At 43.7% G+C, this 21,511-nt stretch overlaps 1 protein-coding gene across 2 annotated transcripts in view; it reads left to right on the top strand.

Moving 5' to 3' along the window:
* The first annotated feature begins 2,643 nt into the window (after nt 1-2,643).
* Nucleotides 2,644-21,511, top strand: part of Dennd4c (DENN domain containing 4C) — a 99,468-nt gene continuing 80,600 nt past the window's right edge. For both annotated transcript variants that reach the window (XM_052715471.1, XM_052715470.1), the window contains exons 1-2: nt 2,644-2,755; nt 18,981-19,302. In XM_052715471.1, coding sequence (XP_052571431.1) covers nt 18,998-19,302 — 305 coding nt within the window. In that variant the 5' untranslated portion in view covers nt 2,644-2,755; nt 18,981-18,997. The remainder of the gene's footprint in view (nt 2,756-18,980; nt 19,303-21,511) is intronic.

Genomic DNA, 21,511 nt, shown 5'->3' with positions numbered 1-21,511 from the left:
CTCTAAGACATTCTAGAACCCAGGACCACCAGCCTAGGGGTGGCCCTGCCCACATGGGCTGGGCCCTCCCCCATCAATCACTCTAAGGCATTCTAGAACCCAGGACCACCAGCCTAGGGGTGGCCCTGCCCACATGGGCTGGGCCCTCCCCCATCAATCACTAATTAAGAAAAGTTTCCACAGGCATTTTGCATAGAGCTGGATCTCACGGAGGCAGTTGTCAATTGAAACTCTCTCTTCTCTGCAGGCTCTAGCTTGTGTCAAGTTGACATAAAACAATCCAGCACACTTACTTTATTGTTTGTTTTTTGAGACAGGGTTTCTCTGGGTAGCTTTGGTGCCTGTCCTGGATCTCACTCTGTAGACCAGGCTGGCCTCGAACTCACAGAGATCCACCTGGTTCTGCCTCCCGAGTGCTGGGATTAAAGGCATGCACCACCACTGCCCGGCATTTTATTGCTTTTTAAGGGTTTCTTAGTTTTAACTTGTATTGATTTGTATGCTTGTGTGTCGCTGTGTGAGTATGTGCACCTACATATTTGTAACATTGGAGGTCAGAAGAGGGTGTTGGATCCCCTGAAGCTGGAGTTACAGGTGGTTGTGAGCCTCTGGACAGGGTGCTGGGAATTAAATTCTGGTCCTCTAGAAGTGCAGCAAGTACTGTTAAATACTGAGTCATCTCTCTAGCACCCATTTTTTTTTTTTTTCATTTTTGCAGGTACCAAAGAATGGGGTTGGGGAGAAAGGGGAGGCCCTTTCAGTGCCTGAGGGCTAATGATACGTTACCCGATTACATTTTGTTTTTTCAGAGCTAGAGATCCAACCCAGGGCCTCATGAGGGCTAAATAAGCTCTCTCCCATTAAGTTAAACCCATTAACTCCATTTAAATATTTTGAAAGTATTAATTTTCACATTGGTGAGGAAGTACAAGAAGTCCTTAAGTTAGGTTTTCAAATATGAACGTGTCCTTAAAAATTTCTGCTGTCTAGATTGTTAGTGTTAGGATGTTTCCAGGGCTCCAGATTAACTCCTAACTATTGCTAAGGGTGCCGTATTTATATCGCTAAGTGTTTCTTCTTGAATCAATTTTGACTGCTAATGTGGTGAGGAAAACGGTGTCTGTTACGGAAGTCAAAGCCAAAATTTTTCAAACCTGCAGTAAACTTCAGAAATCAATTGACAACAATGAGACTTGATGTTCCACTTGTAAGCAAGAATAGTGATTAAGGAATAATTCGCAGCAAAGTTATCATTATGTACATGAGTACTCACCAAATATGTACAAATCTTTAATTTAGTGATTTTTTTAACTGCATACAAAGAAACGGGTTTTATTAAGGCATGTTCACACATGTCGTTCATTATACGCTGCCCCCCCGCCCCCCGCTCCGCCCCGGCCAAAAAAAAAAAACTTATTAGTTGTAATTTCAATCAGCTGCGGGTTACTGGCCAATCCTTTTTTTCCAAGAGGAAAAAAGTTGTAACTTATTTTAAGTCATTTGTCCTTTAAAAAGTTGGTGCCTTAAAAAAGTTGTCACCGAGTGGTGGCGCATGTCTTTAATCCAGCAATGGAGGCTCTCAGTATTAGAGGCCAGCCTGGTCTACAAATAGACTTGCAGGACAGCCAGGGATAGATAGTGAGACCCTGCTCCCCCACCCCCGCCTCAACAAGTCAGAAATACCTTGCCAAAACCGCATTACAGGGAAGACTCAGAATGCGTGCCTCCAAACCTAGGCCACCTTTGGGAGGCAGCGGGATACCACCGATTATTTTAAAGAGCTCTACGCGAAAGCCAGCGCAGTTAAGGTCTCTCCAGAGGTCTGTGGCCGGCGTGGAAAGGGGCAGCCCTCCTGTGTCACTCGGACTTTGGGGGGGGGGGGGTCACCCAGTTATGAGTGGGACTTCCAGCCTCTATTAAAGGGGAACTTCACTTCTCGCTTGGCTCTCTTTTCATTGACCTTGAGCTATCCAGTGTCACTTTTCCAGTCTTGGAAAGCCCGAGCTGGGAGAGGCAGCGGTCACCTGCTCCAGGCCACCCGCAATAAACACAGAGCGTAGGGGAAGGCGGCAAGCAGCGCCTGGAACGCTAACCATCTTTCGCTTGGGGGTCCGCTGAGGCCAGCGTCAGGACTCTTAGAGCGCGCCCCGAGGTCAGCCAGGATGGGTCCCTCTGCACGGAGGAAGGGGACAGAAACCCGGCCGCCGCAGCCGGGGAGCTCTCCGGGCCGGGGCGCAGGGGCGTGGCCTGAGCGCGAGGCTTGGTTCAAGTCTGGGGGCGTGGGTCAACCACTGGGCGGAGCCTAACCATAGGGGCGTGGCTCTAGCGGGGCGGGACCGACCTCGGGACCCCGCCCTCCCCGCGCCCTTTCCACCGCCCCCGCAGAAGGAAAGGGAGAGGGAAGAAGGGAGGGAAAGTGGTGTTCTGTGGAAAGGGGCGGAAGGAGGGGAAGGCAAACGAGGAGAGGGAACAGAAACATGGCGGTCTGCGGTCGGGGACAGGCTCGCCGCCCGGCAGCGCCTAGACGTCGGTCCCTCCCCGCAGCGCCCGCCCGCCGCCCCGCGAGCCCCTCGGCCGGCAGTTGCCCTCGCCGCAGGCGGTGCCCCTCGAGACCCGGCCGCGCGGGGAGGCGCAGGCGCAGAGGGGCCGCCGGCGTCCCGGCCCCTGCCTGCGGAGGGTGCCCAGGCCGCGTAGCCGGCGCTTTCTCGCCCCAGGAAGCTGCAGTGTCGGGCCGTCGCTGACGGGGCTGGCGCAGGTGAGTCCGCACCACCGCCCTGCCCGTGCCTCCCCGCGCAGGTAGCGTACGGGACCAAGTCCGAGGAGGGGAGCGGCGGGCGAGAGGTCCCCGGAGTCCTGCCGGCTGCGGTGCGAAGTGGCTGCGGCTCGAGGGCCTCGTGAGGATCGCCTCGGTGCTGCGCCAGGGCCTGGCCTCTGCCGCCGGGGTGGGGCGGGAGCCAGACTCCGGGGCCCTGGCCCGGCCGGTGGGTCGCGGAGCGGTGGCGGTGCCTCCAGGGCGCTGGGGTGGAGCGGAGGGGTCGGCTGACGCTGCGGAGGTGGAGGCAGCCGGGCGCAAGCAGGTGCCGCAGGTGAATCCAGGGCATTTCCTCCTCTGCCGGACTGTGGCCGATGCTTAGGGCTGCTTTGTTGGGGATAACTTAGAGGAAGGCTCCATTCAGCTCCGGAGTGACTAAACGCAAATAAAGCCAACTAATGAGCCCCTAGTGCCGGACTCCTGTAAGAACTGTAACTTTAAAGCACTGGAGATGCTCTCAGCCTCTCCCCTCTCTCCCTGCTTCGTAGGCCGTTTCCCTCCCGAAGAATGTGCTTGGAGAGAACAAATAAGGAGTGACCCAGTTTTTAAAATGTCCCCCTCCCTCTCTTCCCCCACATTTTGTTGGTTTCACACGGGAAAATTTAGGGCAGTTACCGTAGTTACTTGAGCAAATGTGAGGGAAGGTGTCATCCCCCGGACTGAAAGCGCAACTTGTGCGATTGTGCCTGCAGAGGTTGTCATGCACTGTGTAGCCTGAGCAGTTGACCTACTGCGTCTGCTTAATTGTGTGCAACTGCAATTAAGATGTTCTCACACTCCTGTTAACCCTAGGAGTAGGTCTTCCCTTCCTATCTGTTTCCAAGGAGAAGTAGATAGAAGAGATCCTTAGGTACAATGTGCTCTTGCTAAGTTTTCAGTAAACATTTGATTTGAGGAAATCGTGTATATTAAATTACCTCAAATCTAGAACGCTTTGTGTGACTTTTTTGTAAAAAAAAAAAAAAAAAAGTGAATTGCAAAAGGAAAACCATTCTTTATATCTCAGTCATTATAACCATTAAAAACCCGATATATTTTCTGCTCTGTTATCCATATTAGTGTTAAAAAGTTGGCAAAACTGCCTTCTTGAACTCAGAAATCTCAGATATAAACATAGAATTGTGTTCATGAACATGACCTGCCTCTTACTGGATTGTGAATCGTTTTTTAGTTATCGACAAAACGTTTTCTGCTATTCAGTCCACTCCCCACCACATGGTGCCTCCTTTGACTATTTATAAAGTAATTGATCGAGATTAAGGGGCTAATCGTCTTTATTACCTGTTTTAGTGAAATAATCCCATGTCTTTTGATTTTTGGCTGATAATACCTTGGGGGGTGTAATTATTTGGTTACTTGAATAATAGAAAAGATGTATTAGAAATGTTGATGTTTTTGTATTTTAATAATTTACTTCCGTGTAATTTGTAAATAAGTGCATTCTGGGAATAAATACAGTATTTTTATAGTATAAACTTGAGCTTGTAGCAGAAGAACTTGGTAGAGAAGTTGTAGGTGGAGACTTTTTAAAAGCAAATGTTCTAAGTTACAAGGAACTGTCATGTTGTGCAGGCTGTAATGATTCCTGGTGCCAGATTTGGATGGTTATTCGGGCAGGTGATCTATCTAAGGAAACATGTTAAGCATCTGTAGTAAAAGGCAGTGTGTAATTTATGCATGGAGGATTTTGCATGGTAAATAATGACAAGGCACCCTTGCTTTTTGTATATCTGCCAGCCAAGACTGAAGCATCTCATATTTTCATTGGTGTTGCCTGCCAAGACAAACACCATATTGGCTTTGCTGCTCACTTTCAGAGTTATGTTTTCGTCTGGTTCTTGCATCCTAAGTGCAGGTTGTAAAGTGAAAAAGAAAGCAGCTGAGTCAGTGGCAGGTTGTCTCATCTGACTGTTGTGATTTGAAAACAGAATATCTGTTATAATTAGGACACAAGTTTTCATAGTACACGAATTAGAATGTCAACTTTTTGGGGATGGTGCCTCACAAACCGTACCTTCTTTCAGGTTGTCAGTTTTATAGATTTGTAGCAATGGGATGTCTTGGTGGAATGGGATGTTCTTTAGCAGTTAAACTTTGGGAAGCCAGGTGTAGTGTTGCACATCTCTAATCCGCCAGCACTTGGAAGGTGGCGGCAGGATGATTGTGTGAGGCCAGCCTCACTACTCGGCAAACAAATTTCACTCCAGTAAGTGGTGAGACCATGTTTAGAAAAAAACAAAACCGAGCACCAAAAAGAAAGTTGAAGATTGGGGAAAGAATTTCATGCATTATAGCCTAGTAAAAGACGTCTTTTAGCATCACGGTGTAAGGAATTCCAAATTTAGATACTTTATTATTTGAAATTTATAATAGTATTTGTGGGAATTTTCTGTAATTCTCCTGCTTTTGCCTCAGTGTGAGTCCTAAAGGCAAACATGAGACATCAGGCCCAGTTTGAAAACTACTTTCTTTTGTTACAAGTCCTGCTGTATAGTCTAGGCATACCTGGAACTTGCTGTGTAGACCAACATGGCCTCAAACTTGCTGCTATCCTCGTGCCTGGGCCCCTTAAATTCTGGGAAAGATGCATGCCTAGGTAACCTGGAACTTACTGAGAAGCTGAGGACGACCTTAGGCTCTTCTGCCTCCTGCTCTCAAGTGCAGGGATTGCAGGTCACCTTCTCCATGGTCTGCTCAAACTTACATTTGACTTCCAGTTGCTCTTAGCTTTTTCTTTTTTCCCCCATGCACATTCATAATGTTTGCTAAGAAAGCTGGTAATACTTCCTCCTTTCAGATTGGTGGGACTTTTATCTTTCCCTGTCCTCCTACTGCTGGTTAGATTATTGCTGTGGAGGAAATGCAGTGTAATTCTCATGCATGACTTCTTTGTGTTACTGTGTTTTTTTAGGTCGAACCCAGAAACTTTGCATACCTCCAACTCACATATGTAGTTTAGAAATTTCAGTGGCCCTGCGCTTAAAACAGGTAACAGTAAATGGAATTAGATAGCTGGGTGTGATGTCATATGCTTGTGATTCCCCGTAGTTGGGAGGTGGCAGGAGGAGGATCAGGACTAGCCTCGGCTTCATTGTAAGGTTGAGGCTAGCCTGGCTGTTTAACATGCTGTCTCAAAACAAAATAAGGGCCAGTGAGATGGCTGAGCAAGTAAGGCACTTGTCACCAAACCCTAGGTTTGATCCGTAGGTCCCATACGTTAGGAGGAGCAAAGTGACTCCTGCAAGTTATTTTCCGATCTTTATGCATGTACTGTACCATGCACATCCACCCACATACACAAATAAGTAAATAATAATAATAATAATAATAATAAAGGCAAGACCCCAGTAACGGCAAAAAGCTGGGCATGCCAGTAATCCTAGTACTTGAGAGGTCGAAGTGGGAGGATTATGAGTTCAAAGCCAGCCTGGGCTATGAGACCCTGTCTCAAAAAAGCCATAAAGAAAAGAAAAACAGCAACAAGCGGGGGTAGGGGGCAGGAGAAGTGGGGGAAGGCAAAGCATATAGAAAACTTTAAGGCACTGAAACTACATGTGAAACTGTAGTAGTAGATGTGTGCACTGTTCATTTGTTCAAAGCCACAGACTGTATACTATCAAAAGGGGGCCCTAATATAAACTAGAGACTCTATTTACTCATCAGTTATTAATTAATACAGAGAGTGCTCTGAAGGGGCTGTTTACAGTGGAGGTAGCCATGCACTGGTGAGATTATGTGGGAGCTATAGTATGTTTGGCTGGGCTAATTATTATCACAGTCTGGCCTTGGATTCGAGATTTTCCTAACTCTGACTCCTGAGTTGTAGGATTACAGGTGTGTGCCACCATATTGGCTCTTGATTTTTTTTGTTGATCTAGGCTGTTCTCTGTTGTAGTTGCTTGTGTATTTAGTAGTGCCCAAGGAGGTTGAACGATTACATCTCCTTGAGCTGTAGTTACCAGTGGTTGTATACTGAAGGATGTGGTGCTGGGAACTGAACTTGGGTCCTTTGGAAAAGTGGCAAGTGTTAACTGCCTCTCCAGCCTCTCTATGTCAATTCCTCCTTCCCGCTTCCTAATGGTTAAGCTTGCTTTTCTTTTTTGCTTTAAAAGATTTATTAATTTTGATCATGTTTATGTGTGTCTGTGCCTGCGGAGGCCAGAAGAGTTGTCCCTGCTCCCCACTCAGTCCTCACACTCACGGACTAGCCGTCCTGCTTTGCCTCCCAAGTGATGGACCTGTATGCCCAGGTGCATTCAGTATATTCGTTGTTCTTTTTGAACAAGGCTTGCCAGTAAGCTGCTTTGCCCACTGAGCCATCTCCCAGTGCTCCTGTGCTGTGCTTTAAAGTAGTTCTGGGGCTTGAGAAGTGGCTCAGTGGATTAGAACACTTGTTGCTCTTGCAAAGGACCTGGGTTCAATTCCCAGCAGTTGACAGTCATCTGTAACTAGTTCCAGCTCTTCTGACTCTTCTGACCTCAACAGGCCCTGAGTGCATGTGGTACGCATACATATAGGCAGTAAGACACCCAGACACATAAAATAAATAAATCAAATCTTTTAAAAAAGTAGTTATAAACATAAATCTCCATTTGCCTCCCTCTAAAACTTTTTCTTGTTTATTGAATGAGATCTTTATCCCAAGCTGGCCTGGATTCACAATATGACATGGATGGGCCTCAAACTCATTGGCAATTCTCTTTTTTTTTTTTGGTTTTTCGAGACAGGGTTTCTCTGTAGTTTTGCGCCTTTCCTGGAACTCACTTTGTAGACCAGGCTGGCCCCGAACTCACAGAGATCCGCCTGGCTCTGCCTCCCGAGTGCTGGGATTAAAGGCCTGCGCCACCACCGCCCGGCGGCAATTCTCTTTTTTTAGCCTTTTGAGTTTCATGAGTACATGAGGTGTGTATTACATGAGTACATGAGGTGTGTATCACGTGAGTACATGAGGTGTGTATCACGTGAGTACATGAGGTGTGTATCACGTGAGTACATGAGGTGTGTATTACGTGAGTACATGAAGTGTGTATTACATGAGTACATGAGGTGTGTATTACGTGAGTACATGAGGTGTGTATTACGTGAGTACATGAAGTGTGTATTACATGAGTACATGAGGTGTGTATTACGTGAGTACATGAGGTGTGTATTACATGAGTACATGAGGTGTGTATTACGTGAGTACATGAGGTGTCTACCACTAAGCAAGCTCTATTTTCCTCCAGAAACTTAGAAGCCTGAATGAATAAACCTGAAAAGTTTGTTTTGGTAAGAGTGAAGAGAGGGAGTTTAGATCAAAACACATAGACCAGTTGCAGTTAATTGGATGTTGCTTGGGGATTGGCTAGTGGAACAAAACAGAAGGTAGATCCCCCCACAAGGTTATATGTGATTTTTTTTAAGGGTGCTGTACCCTAAATTTGGAGCCTTCTTTTACATGGTAATCATGCATGTGCTTCAGCATTTAGCTAGACTCCCAGCTCTGCGCAGGAGATTTTAATACACAGAAAGGTGAATTATTCAGAGATGGTGAGATGGCTCGGGGGATAAAGTTACTTGTGGCCAAGCCTGCCAACCTGACTTTGATCCTGGTTCCCACGTGGTGGAAGGAGAGAACAGCTCCTGAAAAGTTGTCATCTGACCTCCACATGGATGCTGCGTGGTTGCACTTTTTATTCTGTATACTATAATGCAGTGGTAACCATAAGTCATTTGAGGTGTGTGGGGCTCTTTACTTTTCAGGCAAAGACTTAGTTAACTATGGCCGTAGGCTTTCTTCTCTCTTATAAAGGTATTTTCCTCATTACTTGATACTTTTTTTTTTCTGAAAGATTGTATTTTCACCTATAAAGCCCAGCATTTGTATTTATGTGTATGGATCTTGTGCCTGAATGCATATCCCCTAGACTGCAGTTACAGATGGTTGTGAACTGCCATGTGGTGCTGGGTATCGAGCCCAGGTCTTCTGGAAGAGCAGTTGGTGCTCTTAAACTCTTCAACACAGAGACCTCTCTCCAGCTTCTATGTTATTCTTTTCTGTTTGAGACAGGGTCTTGCTTTGTAGTCTAGGCTGGCCTTAAATTTGCAAAAGTCCTCCTGCCTTAGCCTCAGACCTGGCTGGAAGTGTAATTATCAATTATTTGGAGATTTCCCCCTCCCTTCCCCCAGACAGGGTCTCACTGTGTAGCTCTGACTAGCCTGGAACTCGATAGACCAGGCTGTCCTTGAATTTAACAGAGATCTATCCCCTAGCCTCTGCCTCTGGGGTGCTGAGATTAAAGATATGCACTGCGAAGCCTGGATCTTTTTTGTTTGTTTTGTTTTTGTTTATTGATGTCATTATTTTAAAACTTTTTCATGTGCTTGTGTGTGTGTGTGTGTGTGTGTGTGTGTGGTGTGTTTACGTATGTGAAGCACATGTATGTGTAGGTGTGTGTGCAAGTGTGTGAGTGTGAATATAGAGGGCTGAGGTTGATGTCAGGAATCTTCTTCAGTCACTCTTCTACCTTTTTCTTTCGAGGCAGGATCAAACGAAGAGCTCCCACACAGCTAGTCTCAGTAGCCAGCCTACTCTGGGAATCCCATCTCTGCCTTCAGAGGTTGGAATTACAGGAAAGCTGCCAAGCCTACTCAGAGTTTACATGGTTCTGGGGATCAAACTGTTGCCTGTGAGGCAAGAACTTTAATCGCTGGGGCATCCCTGACTCTGTGTGTGTGTGTGTGTGTGTGTGTGTGTGTGTGTGTGTGTGTGTGGACAACTTGCAGGAATTGGCTCTCTCCTTAGACCATGTGAGGCCTGGAGACCCAGGTTGTCAGGTATAGAGATAAGTACCTTTATCTACTGAGCCATCTCACTGACCCATCTGTTTTGATTTTTGAGACATGATCTTTCTTTGTAGTCCAGTTTGGCCTGGAGCTCCATATCTAGTTCAGGCCAGCCTTAAATTCAAGATCCTCCTGTCTCAGCATTTTGAGTGCAGGAGTTCCAGGTGCACCCTCTCTCACCAGACTAATGTTTTATTGTTGTGCTGTTTTCTACTTAGTACTCACTGAATGAAAAAAAAAAAAGAACTAAAAAGGAAAGGGCATGACTGCTCCTAGGTATGGTGGAGGAGAAAGTTTGTTATAGATAAAGGCCAGATCATAGCCAGAGGCAGGGACATCTGGGAGAGTCTGGAGTGGACATGACCCTGGGCCATGTGAGGAGAGGGGCCCGGGGAGGGGAGCTGGGAGAGAGAGGAGCCAGGTGTAGCAGGTAGGAGGCCCAAAGGAGAAGGTGTAACCAAAATGGCTGGATTTTATACGGAAGTGCAGTTGGGGGAAGGGAATCCCAGGGCTGGATAGAGTAGGGAGTGGGGTATGCCAGCCAGGAGGGCCCTGTACAGGTATGGACTGAGGGATGCTGAGAGAACCTGGCAGTGAGGTTCACTTTGATATGTTTAGTAGGCACTTCAGCCTTTTGTCCTGGGATTGAAACCTAACACTCTTGAATCTGAATATATTATTAAATGGTTGTTTTCTATCATTCCTTCACCCCAAAGTATCTGTTGGTATTCTTCTGTAAAAAGTCTTCTTGCCCTTCATTTTGTAGGACCGAATGCACTCAAGGCTCAAAAACAGTATATTCTAATGCATTTTTACCATTCTTTGTCTTTTTGTATGCTAAGCATGCAGTTTACTCCTGAGTCATATTCCCGGTTCCTGCCACTCATTTTGATTCAGAGATCATCCACAGTTTGACCTATAGGAGACTCTTTAAGCTAGTCCCTGTGACTGTTGACAGGACCCCATTAATCTTAGGGCCTTTTGTCCTTTGCATGTGACATTCTGGTTGTACCATGTATTTTCCGTGATTTACTTCAGCCTTGTCGTCTCTCTAGGGGGCCCTGCCCTGGTGTGTTACTGTAGGGGTGGATTAGGTACTGTTTGTTGTTTTGGTGACACTGCTTCTGGGTGTGCTTTTAAGCAATCAGAACTAAGAAGGACACACATACAATATTTTTATTTATTTCTTATGTGTATCAGCATTTGGGTATGTGTGTGAATGTAGGTATCCACAGAGGCCATGGAGGATGTTGGATCCCTTAGAGCTGGGGTTACAGATGGTTGTGAATCGCCCCATGTGGGTTCTGGGAATTGGACTCAATTCTCTGGAAGAGCAGCTAGCGCTTTTAACTGCTGAGCTGTCTAGCACAGTGTTTCTCAACCTTCCTAGTGCTGCAACCCTTTAATTCCTTATGTTGTGGTGACCCCAATCATAAAATTATTTTCATTGCTACTTCATAACTGTAATTTTGCTTCAGTTACAAATCATAATGTAAATATCTGTGTTTTCCGATAGGCTGTCAAACCCAGGGGTCTTGACCCACATATTGAGAATCCCTACTCTAGCACCTATTATTTATTTTGAGACACAATCTCCTGTTGCCTAGGTTGGCCTCTACATCTTCAACCCTCCTCTCTTCTTATCTCTAGTGCTGGGATCATAGGCATGTGCTCCCATGCCTGGCTCTTGGGGAAGCATTTTGAACGGGAACCTCCTGTCCATTAGCAGGCCTTCTGCATTTTTCCTGAACCCCTGCCTGCCTGAGTCTGCTATTCATCCACTCCTGTGTCTAGATTTGCTGTTCTGAGCATTTTACTGAAGTGGAACCGAATTGCCTGTGGTTGTCTGAGACGAGGTTCTTCCACTTAGTGGAATGCTTGCAAGGTTCATCTTGGTGGTAGCATGTGTTGGTACTTCATTCCTTTTTACTGTTGAATGACACTCCATTGTGTAAATAATTATATGTAGGTATCACATTTTGTCTGTTCATCAGTTGATTGACATGTGTACTGTTTCCTGATTTGCTTGTTTATATTGCTGTTGTCAATACTGTTCACATGCACATATATAGTAAATTAATAAAATTTTTATCTATTTAAATTCTTGTGACAGGGAAATTGGCATGGTTGTTAAAGTATTTGCTGTGCAAGCAAGAGGAGGTGAGTTCAGATTCCCAGTACACACATTAATAAGCCAGCTGTGGCATTGTGCTCCCATAATTGCCAAACTGAGAAGGTAAAAACAGGAGGATCCCTGGGGTCTTGCTGCTAGTTCACTCAGTTGGTGAACTCTAGGTTCAGTGACAGACCTTTTCTCAAAAATAAGGCAGAAAAACAATTGAGGAAGACACCCAAGATCCACCCCTGGTCTCCACAAGCATGTGTTCATATTCTTGTGGACACTCCCTTTCCCTCAATAAAGAATAAAATCAAGTTCTAGTGATGCTGTCGATTGAACTCAGGCCTTCTCCCATGCTAGGCAAGTGATCTATCACTGAGATATATCCCCACCTTTAAAATGTTAATTTCTGAATAATTTTAGACTACAGAAAAGTTGAAAAGATAGTGTTTCTGTGTTTTTCTCCTGATAACATTTTATAGTTGGGCATAGTTTATGTTACTGGTAGTTTTCAGCACTCATGAGGCTGAGGCAGGAGCATTGCCATGCTTTCCATACCAGACTGGGCCATATAGTAAGTTGCAAAGTGAGACCCTGTCTCAAAAAAACCCCACATAACTCCAAAATAAAGCATCTTATATTACTATGGCGTAATTGTCCTACTAATGACATTGACATTAACCAAAGTCTGGACTTTAGTTTTACATGAATGCATGTTTATTTATTTGGTTTTAATGTTTTTATTGGCACATTATTTATACATAATAATGTTTCATTATGACATCCTCATCCATGTATATAGTGTATTTTAATCCTGTTTACCCCCATTACTTTCTCGTTCCCCTACTATTCTCCGGATCTCCTCCTAGCCCTGCATCTGCTCCTGTCTTTTTAGTGACCGAATGAGTTTAATTAAGGCTGTTTACAGGCGCATAGGTGACAGGTTACTTACAGGAACAACATTGAAAAAAATGTTTTTCTCCAGCAACTGTCTATAGCTCCCATGGAGTGGGTTGGACCTTATAACTCAGTCTTCTCTCCATATAGGATGTTGATGTGTCTGGTCTTGTTCTGGAAATCACAGCTTGTGAGGCTTCAGGTCATAACTGGGTGACAGCCTTCCACAACATTCCACCCCAATGCTGCCTCATACTGTCTTTCTACTGTCTCTTTCCTGATGTTCCTGAGCCCTGGAGTGGTTGATATAGATGGCCTTTTCTAATTGCCTGAGCATTGAGCAGTTACTTAGTTTCGGCTTGCTTGGATTTCTTGAGCCAGAACTTTGCTACTTAACCCAGACTGGTCTGGAATTGGAAATCCTCCTGCCTTAGCTTCCTGAGTGTTGGGATTACAGGCTCGACTAGTGCCACCACATCTGGTTTAATATGCTTTTTCTGTTCTAGGAGTCATTAAGGCACAGAATTGCCTTAGCATACATGTTGTAAAGTTATGTATTCACACTGATGCCTCTAATTTCATTCTAGTACTCTGACTCTTTGCCTCACATTCCCCCAATTTTTTTTTCTTCTTCTTCTTTTAATAAGCCTTTTTAAAATTTTTTTTTATTTTTCGAAACGGGTTTCTCTTTGTAGCTTTGCGCCTTTCCTGGAACTCACTTGGTAGCCCAGGCTGGCCTGGAACTCACAGAGATCCACCTGCCTCTGCCTCCTGAGTGCTGGAATTAAAAGCGTGCACCGCCACTGCCCGGCTAAAAGTCTTTTTTTTTTTTTTTTTTTTAAATACTTTCTTAAACTTTATTTTATGTGCATTGGTGTGAGGGTGTCAGATCCCCTGGAACTGGAGTTAAAGACAGTTGTGAGCTGCCATGTGGGCACTGGGAATTGAACCTGGGTCCTCTGGAAGAACAGCTAGTGCTCTTAACCGCTGAACCATCTCTCCAGCCCCATATTTCCCAAATTTATATCTACAAATTCTTACAGCAGGAATTCTGACTTCCAACAATTGTTCACTTACAGAGTAGGTACAGTCTAATTTCAAAATTGTTACACCAGTACCACTATGAGAACCCTTCTAAAAACAAAACAAAACAAAAATAAGGGTCAAAATTTCTTTTTTTTAGTTCTTCTTGTCAAACTGCTGTGTTCAAATGCCACTGGGATTCATTCTTTTTTTTTTTTAGATTTATTTATTTATTTATTCATTATGTATACAGTGTTCTGCCTATATGTATGCCTGAATGCCAGAAGAGGGCACCAGATCTCATTATAGATGGTTTATGAGCTACCATGTGGTTGCTGGGAATTGAACTCAGGACTTCTGGAAGAGCAGCCAGTGCTCTTAACCTCTTGAGCCATCTCTCCAGCCCCCATTCATTCATTTAAAAAAAAATAAACTTTATATATATATATATATATTTTTTTAAAACTTGCAAATTAAAAAAAAAATCACACACCAAAATTACTGAGACCCAGAGTTGTCCTTTTTAATTTTCCCAGACATATTGTTATAGTGTTACTTTGATACATAGGTCCATTGGCTGATAAACCTAATCGCCTCCTTCTCTTTCCTTGATGGGTCTCCTGAAGCACAGGTTGGCCTCAGAATGCCTCTGTGAGATTGGCCATGAACTCCTGATCTTTCTGCTGCTACCTCATAAATTCTGGCATTACTGGTACGGCCACCAAGCCTAGGCTGGCTCCCCATTCCCTTCTTTCTTTGAGATAAGATCTCACTAAGTAGTCCTGGCTGGTTTAGAACTCACTGTGTAGACCAGGCCAGCCTTAAACTCTGGTGATCCTTCTGCCTTTGCTACCACACTTGGATAACATTCAAAAAGGGAAATTCTAGTTTTCCCAAGGGGGTTTGGTGGTTAACAACTGGATTTATCCAGTTACTAGTGGCTGCCGCATCCTTTACTTTCCAGGGCTCCTTTATCCTGCCTGACTTTCTCTTTCCTTTCCTTCTTTTCCCTCCCTCCTCCCTTCTCTTTCTCTCTCTCCCTCCCTCCCTCCCTCTCTCCCTCTCTCCCTCTGACTCTCTTGAGATAGGACCTCACTCTCTTAGTCTCGGTTGACCTGGATGAAACGATCTGGCTCAAGCCCTCTCTTTACATTACTCCTGTAAAACTTGGCACCACAGATACAGCAATGGAGAATATCGTTGTTTTGTCAACTGATTTTATTTGAAAGGACTTCAATGTTCTAGTTCTCTGATATAGGCATAACTGATCTCGATAGAGTTGTCTAAAGGAAACCACTAAACCTGTTTCACATTGCTTAAATGTAGCCAATAGCTGATAAAATGGTACTTTTCTTGTTTTTCTTGATTAAAAAAATTATTCATTTTGCATGATGTGGGAATGTGCAGATAAATTGTGAAACTCTGGAAGAAACCTTTTTATTACAATGAGAGGAATTGTGTGGATGATATTTAGTTGTGTAAGTTGAAGCTAATGGTGTTTTGTTTACATTAATGAATTTCTTGGTCACCATGTGTGGTGGCACATGCCTTTAATCCCAGCACTGGGGAGGCAGAGGCAGAGGCAGAGGGATCTCTGAGTTGGAGGCCAACCTGGTCTACGGAGGGAGTATCAGGATAGCCAGGGCAACACAGAGAAACCCTGGTGGTGGGGGGCATAGTCAGTAAGAAGTATGAAATTAAATTATGAAAGATTATCTTTGTTATATTGGAGAATGAATAATTATTAAGCCTTATAAGTTGATTTTTTAAAATACTTTTTTAAAAAAGCTTTGTTAAAGCTAAGCGGCTTGGGAGGCTGAAGCAGGAGGACTAATGAGAGTTTGAGGCTAGCCTGGGCTACACAGTGAGTTCTAGCTAGCCTGGGTTTCAGAGTGAGACCCTGTCTCTAAAAAGCAAGCAGAAAAGCTTTTGCTACATGAGGTTTAGAGCAAAGGGAGTCCTTGAACACCATCTACAAACGTGGGAAATTAATTAGGGAGATTACTCACATATTAAAAATAGAATCACTGGCCAGGCAATGGTGGTGGTGCACACCTTTAATCCCAGCACTTGGGAGGCAGAGGCCAGCCTGGTCTGCAAAGCAAGTTCCAGGACAGCTAGGACTGTTACACAGAGAAACCCTGTCTCAAAACAAAACAAACAAACAAAAACCAAAAATAGAATTACTATATGGACTGGCAATTAAACTTCTCTAGCTATCTAGCCAGAGTGAAATTGCTATCTTGAGGCCATACCTGCACCCCTCCACCCTCAGGCTTATTACTATTCGATAGCAGCAGGGTATGGAGACAACTTAGTGTCCTTAAGTAGCTGAAGGAATAAAAATGTGAGGTACACACAGAGAGAAAAAGTGTTCAGCTGTAAAGTAGATGTAGTCTGAGTGGTCATGGTAAAGAGAGTTAAAGGTCTAGTGTTTGGGCATTTCAGAGGGTGAGGCAAAAAGGATAAAAGGATTGCTGTGACTGAGTCTTACTCCTCAAAATAAAACAAAACCCCAAAATAGATAAAAATATAAGTACAGGGTTGGAGAGGTGGCTCAGTAGTTAAGAGCACTAGGGGCACTTTAAAGGACCTGAGTTCAGTTCCCAGCACCCACAGCAGGCATCTCAAAGCAGCCTGTAACTCCAGCTCCAGGGGAATCCAAATACTTCTAGCCTTTCAGGGCCTCTTTATTCATGTTCACATACCCATACACAGATACATATATTTTTAAATTTTTACTTATTTTTACGAATATGGATGATATACCTGCTTGTATATTTGTGCTCTACCTGCATGCAGTGCCTTTGGAGGCCAGAAGAGGATGTCAGATCATTTGAGGCTGGATTTACAGGCAGTTGTAAGCTGTCCTATGTATGTTGGGAATTGAACCCAGGTCCTTTGCAAGAGCAGCCAGTGCTCTTAACCTCTGAGCCATCATTTCAGCCCCCCAATAATTTAAAAATAAAAATAGATCTTTAATAAATAAAAGAGGCAGAGGCCAACAGTTCAAAGTCAGCTTGGTCATGGAACTACAAAGTTCATGCCACCTAGGGCTACATAATGAATCTCTTTCAAAAACCAACAGCAGTAAAACTTTTTTAACCCTTTCATCATCTCTCCTGTCTCCCTCCCACTCCCACTGATCCCTTTTGTTTACTGCTTAGGTGAACCTAAAAATGGGGCGACTCAAATCTGGTGCAGTAGCCGGCTTTATTCAGAGCATCAGGCAGTTTATGCGCTGAGAGTTTAGAAGAATCACCCAAATAAAGTATACAACCACAAGGACAAGCTGCATATGACAAAAACATGTTTCCACAGAGGCACATGAATAGCAACAGCTGAAGGAAACTCACTCCTACCCCACACCTGGGAGGAACACAAAAACACATTCCAAGAACAATTCTATGTTTTGAAGAAACAGAAGTCACAAGACTTATTGTCTTGTGTCTTGTTGTCTTATTTCCTTGGACTTTTCTCACAACTGCTTAGAATTCTCACACGACTCCGTTCTTAGTCTGTGTTCTGACACCCTTCTTTCAAATTAGAAAATCATTGCCAAGTCAAGATGGTGAAGATATCCATCAATATCCCAAATTTCCTCCTACCTCACTATTTTCTCCTGATATTGCCTGTTATCAATATAGCCTCTAAAAATCAATTAAGTTAATTGATTAATTGAGGCAGGGTTTCTTTGTGTAGCCCTGGCCATCCTGGAACTCCTTCTGTACATCAGGCTGGCCTCGAACTCAGAGATCCACCTGGCTTTGCCTCTGAAGTGCTGGGATTAAAGGTGTGTGCTACCATGGCTGGCTTTTTTTTTTTTTGAGATTTTTTTTTAAATGTGTGTGGGTGTTTTGCCTATAAGTATGCCTTTAAGAATATGCCTATAAGAATGCTCTACATTCATGCAGTGCCTCTGGAGGCCAGAAGAGGGTGTCAGCTCACCTGAGACTGGAGTTACAGATGGTTTTGAGCCACCATGTGGGTGCTGGGAACTGAACTCGGGTCCTTTGGAAGAGCAGCTAGTGTTCTTAACCACTGAGAACATCTTTCCAACAAGTTTCTAAAATTTATATGGGGCCAGGCATGGTGGTGCATGCTTTTAATCTCACCACTGGTGAGGCAGATGCAGATAGATCTCTGTGATTTCGAGGCTAGCCTGGTCTACACAGTGAGTTCTATGCCACCTAGGGCTACATAGTAGACCTTATCTCAAAATAATAATAATGATAATAATAATAATAATAATAATAATAGAATCATATATGCATTCTTTTTTCTTGATCTGATTGCTTTCATATCATTTTATTATTCATTCATATTATTACCTAGATCAACAGTTCATAAATCTTTACTGAATAGTAGTGTGTATGTGTGTATGTTTGTGGATAGGTGTGTGTGTGTGTGTGTGTGTGTGTGTGTGTGTGTGTGTGTGTGTGTATGTGTATGTGTGCATGCCATATTGTGAGTGTGGAGGCCAGAGGACAGCTTGCAGGGGAGTTGGCTCTCGAGTTACCCCTTGATCCATCTCATTGGCCCCTTTTCCAGGTTTTGAAACAGGGTCTTGCTGTGGGATGTCTTTCTGTATGCTGTGAATATGTGTTAATCTCATAGGATAATAAATAAAGCTGCATTGGCCTATGGCAGGGCAGGATGGAGCCAGGCAGGAAAATCCAAGAGCGATAGTGAAAGGAGAAAGGAGAGTAAGGGGAGATGCCAGCCCGCTGCCCAAGGAGCAATAGGATGCCAGCAGACCGGTAATGCCACAGCCACGGCAACATGGCAACATATAGATTACTAGAAATGGGTTAAGTTATAAGAGCTAGCTAACAAGACACCTGACTCATAGGCCATACAGTTTGTAAATAATATAAGCCTCTGTGTGTTTACTTGGGACCAAGCAACTGCGGGGTGCTGGTGGGAGACATTCGTCCTGACTGTGGGGGGCCCAGCAGGACCCGAGAAACTTCCAATTACAGGCTCTCACTCTGTAGTGCTGGCCTCAGACTCAAAATCCTCCTGCTTTAGGCTTCCAAGCGCTGGGATTACAGATTAAGCCACCACACCCAGCTAATGATCTTAAAATAAGACCTATAGGTACATGAAATGACTGCAGTTGTGTTGCAAATGTACCATACCTACTTTATTGTAGGTAAAAGTGGTGAGCTAAAAACCTACAGAATGAAGTTTGATTATAAGTCTGAGAAGTGTGATAGTTGATTATTCCTAACTGAAGAATGTCTTAATTTTGATCAGTATAAAGTATTTCTAACCATTGATACCTTCTCTTTTCTGTTTTAGGTAACAGAACAGCAGTCATGATAGAAGACAAAGGACCAAGAGTGACAGACTACTTTGTTGTGGCAGGTCTCACTGATACATCAACTCCTTTGGATCAAGAAGTAAATCGTATAGATACTAAATCAACTGGCCCTAAAGCTCCAATCACAGACATTGCAGTGATTATCAAATCAGCTGGGGAAGCTGTACCCGAAGGGTACACCTGTGTTGAAGCCACTCCATCAGCACTCCAAGCCAATCTGAACTATGGAAGTCTGAAAAGCCCAGAGCTTTTTCTGTGTTATAAGAGAGGGAGAGATAAACCACCCCTTACAGACATTGGGTAGGATCACTTTCTTTTGCTATGGTAAAGGGAATTAAATTTACTTAAAAATAAAAAAGGTACATAGTAGTAGAAATTTGAAGTTTCTTGTAGTTTTATTATTTTTTATTTCAAGATTAAGGTCAAGGATATATTGCATGTCTATACTTACTCTTAATTAGATGTAAAAATATGAAGAGCTATGATAAAAGACATTGTATTTAAGGGACTATTTGTGCTGTATGATGAATGATTATAAACCCAAGCACCTTTAGAAAAAGGCATTCCTTTAAAAATATATATATATATATATATATATATATATATATTTGGAAGCCAAGTGTGGTGATTTGTACCTGTAATCCCAAGCACTTGGAAGGTGGAGGCAAGAGGATTAGAAATTTGAAGTCATCCTTGTCTGTATACCAGGTTCAAGGCCAGCCTAGGCTACATGAGATCCTGTCTCAAATATTGGGGTTAGGGGAAGTCATTTCTCCTCCCTTCCTTCTTTTCTAAGTTGGGGACTGGAGATGGGCCTGTTTGCCTAACACAAATTCCTGGGTTCAATTCCCAAGACTACTTTAAAAGAAAAAAAAAAGTGAAAAAACAGTCCATTTTTTTTCAATAGCTGTTGTGGGGGCTGGAGATATGACTCAGTGGTTAAGAGCACTGGCTGCTCTTCCAGAGGACCTGGGTTATTCCCCAGCATCCACACCTGTCTGTAACTCCAGGGGATCTGACACCCTCACACAGACATAAGTAAAAATAAATACATCACTGTTGTGAAGTATTTTGTCAATTGTCAGTGAAGATTTCTTATTTGTTTCTGCTGCAAAGACTTTATTTCAAAAATTTGTGTTGATACTTGTCTGTGAAAATGTTGCTGTTATAATCCCCTAGTAATTTACCATGTGTGGATATTATATTCAAGTGTTGTGTTTATTATAACCACCCCTAGTAAAAATTGATGTTAGAGCCGCGTGGCCGTAGAGGTACTTGCATATGATCCTGGTAGGATCAGGGCTCAAGGCTGCTTTACTACATATCTGGTTTGATGGATTACTTGAAAGCCTGTCTCAGAACTACCTCCCTACCCCCAACACACACACACACACACACACACACACACACACACACACACACACACGGATTGTAGATATGTAGCTATTGGAGAACACCCTAACAAGTATTTTTAGGTTCAGTTTGTCTGTTTATAGAAAATATGCAGTTTTCATGGAGAGTACATTAAACAGGGATCAATTGGGGCGTGTATGTAAGTACTGTCCTCTAGCTTCTGTGAGTTCAGTAGCCTGCTGCTGACTTGTGCTTTGTTCTGCTTTATGTTAAAATACAAAATAATGTCGTCTACAAGTGTACATAGTTTCACCTTCCCCGGACAGTTTGGATAGTTTTATTTTCTTGTTCAATTCCTGTGGCTAGAACTTCTACTACAGTGCTGAGTAGCAGTGGTCATAGTAGCCATTTGGTCTCATTCCTGATTCTAAGTAAAAAAATTTTAAGATTTTATCATTGAAAGTGTTAGCTCTCAATTTTTCATAAATACCATATTTTTGCATTTACATTTTTACACTTGTATCTAGTGTACTTGGCTCATTTGCCCCTGCACCCCTCCCCAGTGGTCCTGCTGTTCTTCACAAATAGTTCCTCTGCTTTCATTTTCATGTCCTTGTTCTGTCCTGTCCTTTTGTATTCAAGGTGTGTGCATGTGTGTATGTGTGTGTGTGTGTGTGTTTTGTGTGTGTGCTCACACACAGGGTGTGCATGTGGGGTCATGGAGCAACTTGAAGGACTTCTTCCACCATATAGCTTCCAGGGGTCAAACTCAAGTTCTTGGACTTGCTAGCAGGTATATACCTACGGAGCCATCTCAGGGGCTTTCAAGATACCCTCTTGCCCAGGTCAGGAGTTCAGTATGGCTGGCCTGGAACTCACTCTGTAGCCCAGACTGGCCTCAAACTCATAAAGATCTGCCTGCCTCTGCCTCCTGAGTGCTGGGATTAAAGGCCTGTGCTACTATTTGCCTTTTTGTTTTGTATTATGTTTTTGTTCATTTTGTGTGCATACACATATACACAGAAGTCACAAAACAACTTGAGAGAGTCAGCTTTCTCTTTCTCTCATGACTTTATGGTTGAACTCAGTTTGTCAGGCTTAATGGCAGGGGTCTTTAAAAAACATTATTACAGCTGGTTTCAAACTGCCTGGTTTT

The sequence above is a fragment of the Peromyscus californicus genome, unplaced genomic scaffold (assembly GCF_007827085.1).
Source record: "Peromyscus californicus insignis strain IS unplaced genomic scaffold, ASM782708v3 Scaffold_5__1_contigs__length_169319896, whole genome shotgun sequence".
Taxonomy (NCBI): Eukaryota; Metazoa; Chordata; class Mammalia; order Rodentia; family Cricetidae; genus Peromyscus; species Peromyscus californicus.
This window is presented reverse-complemented; position numbering and strand designations above follow the sequence as displayed.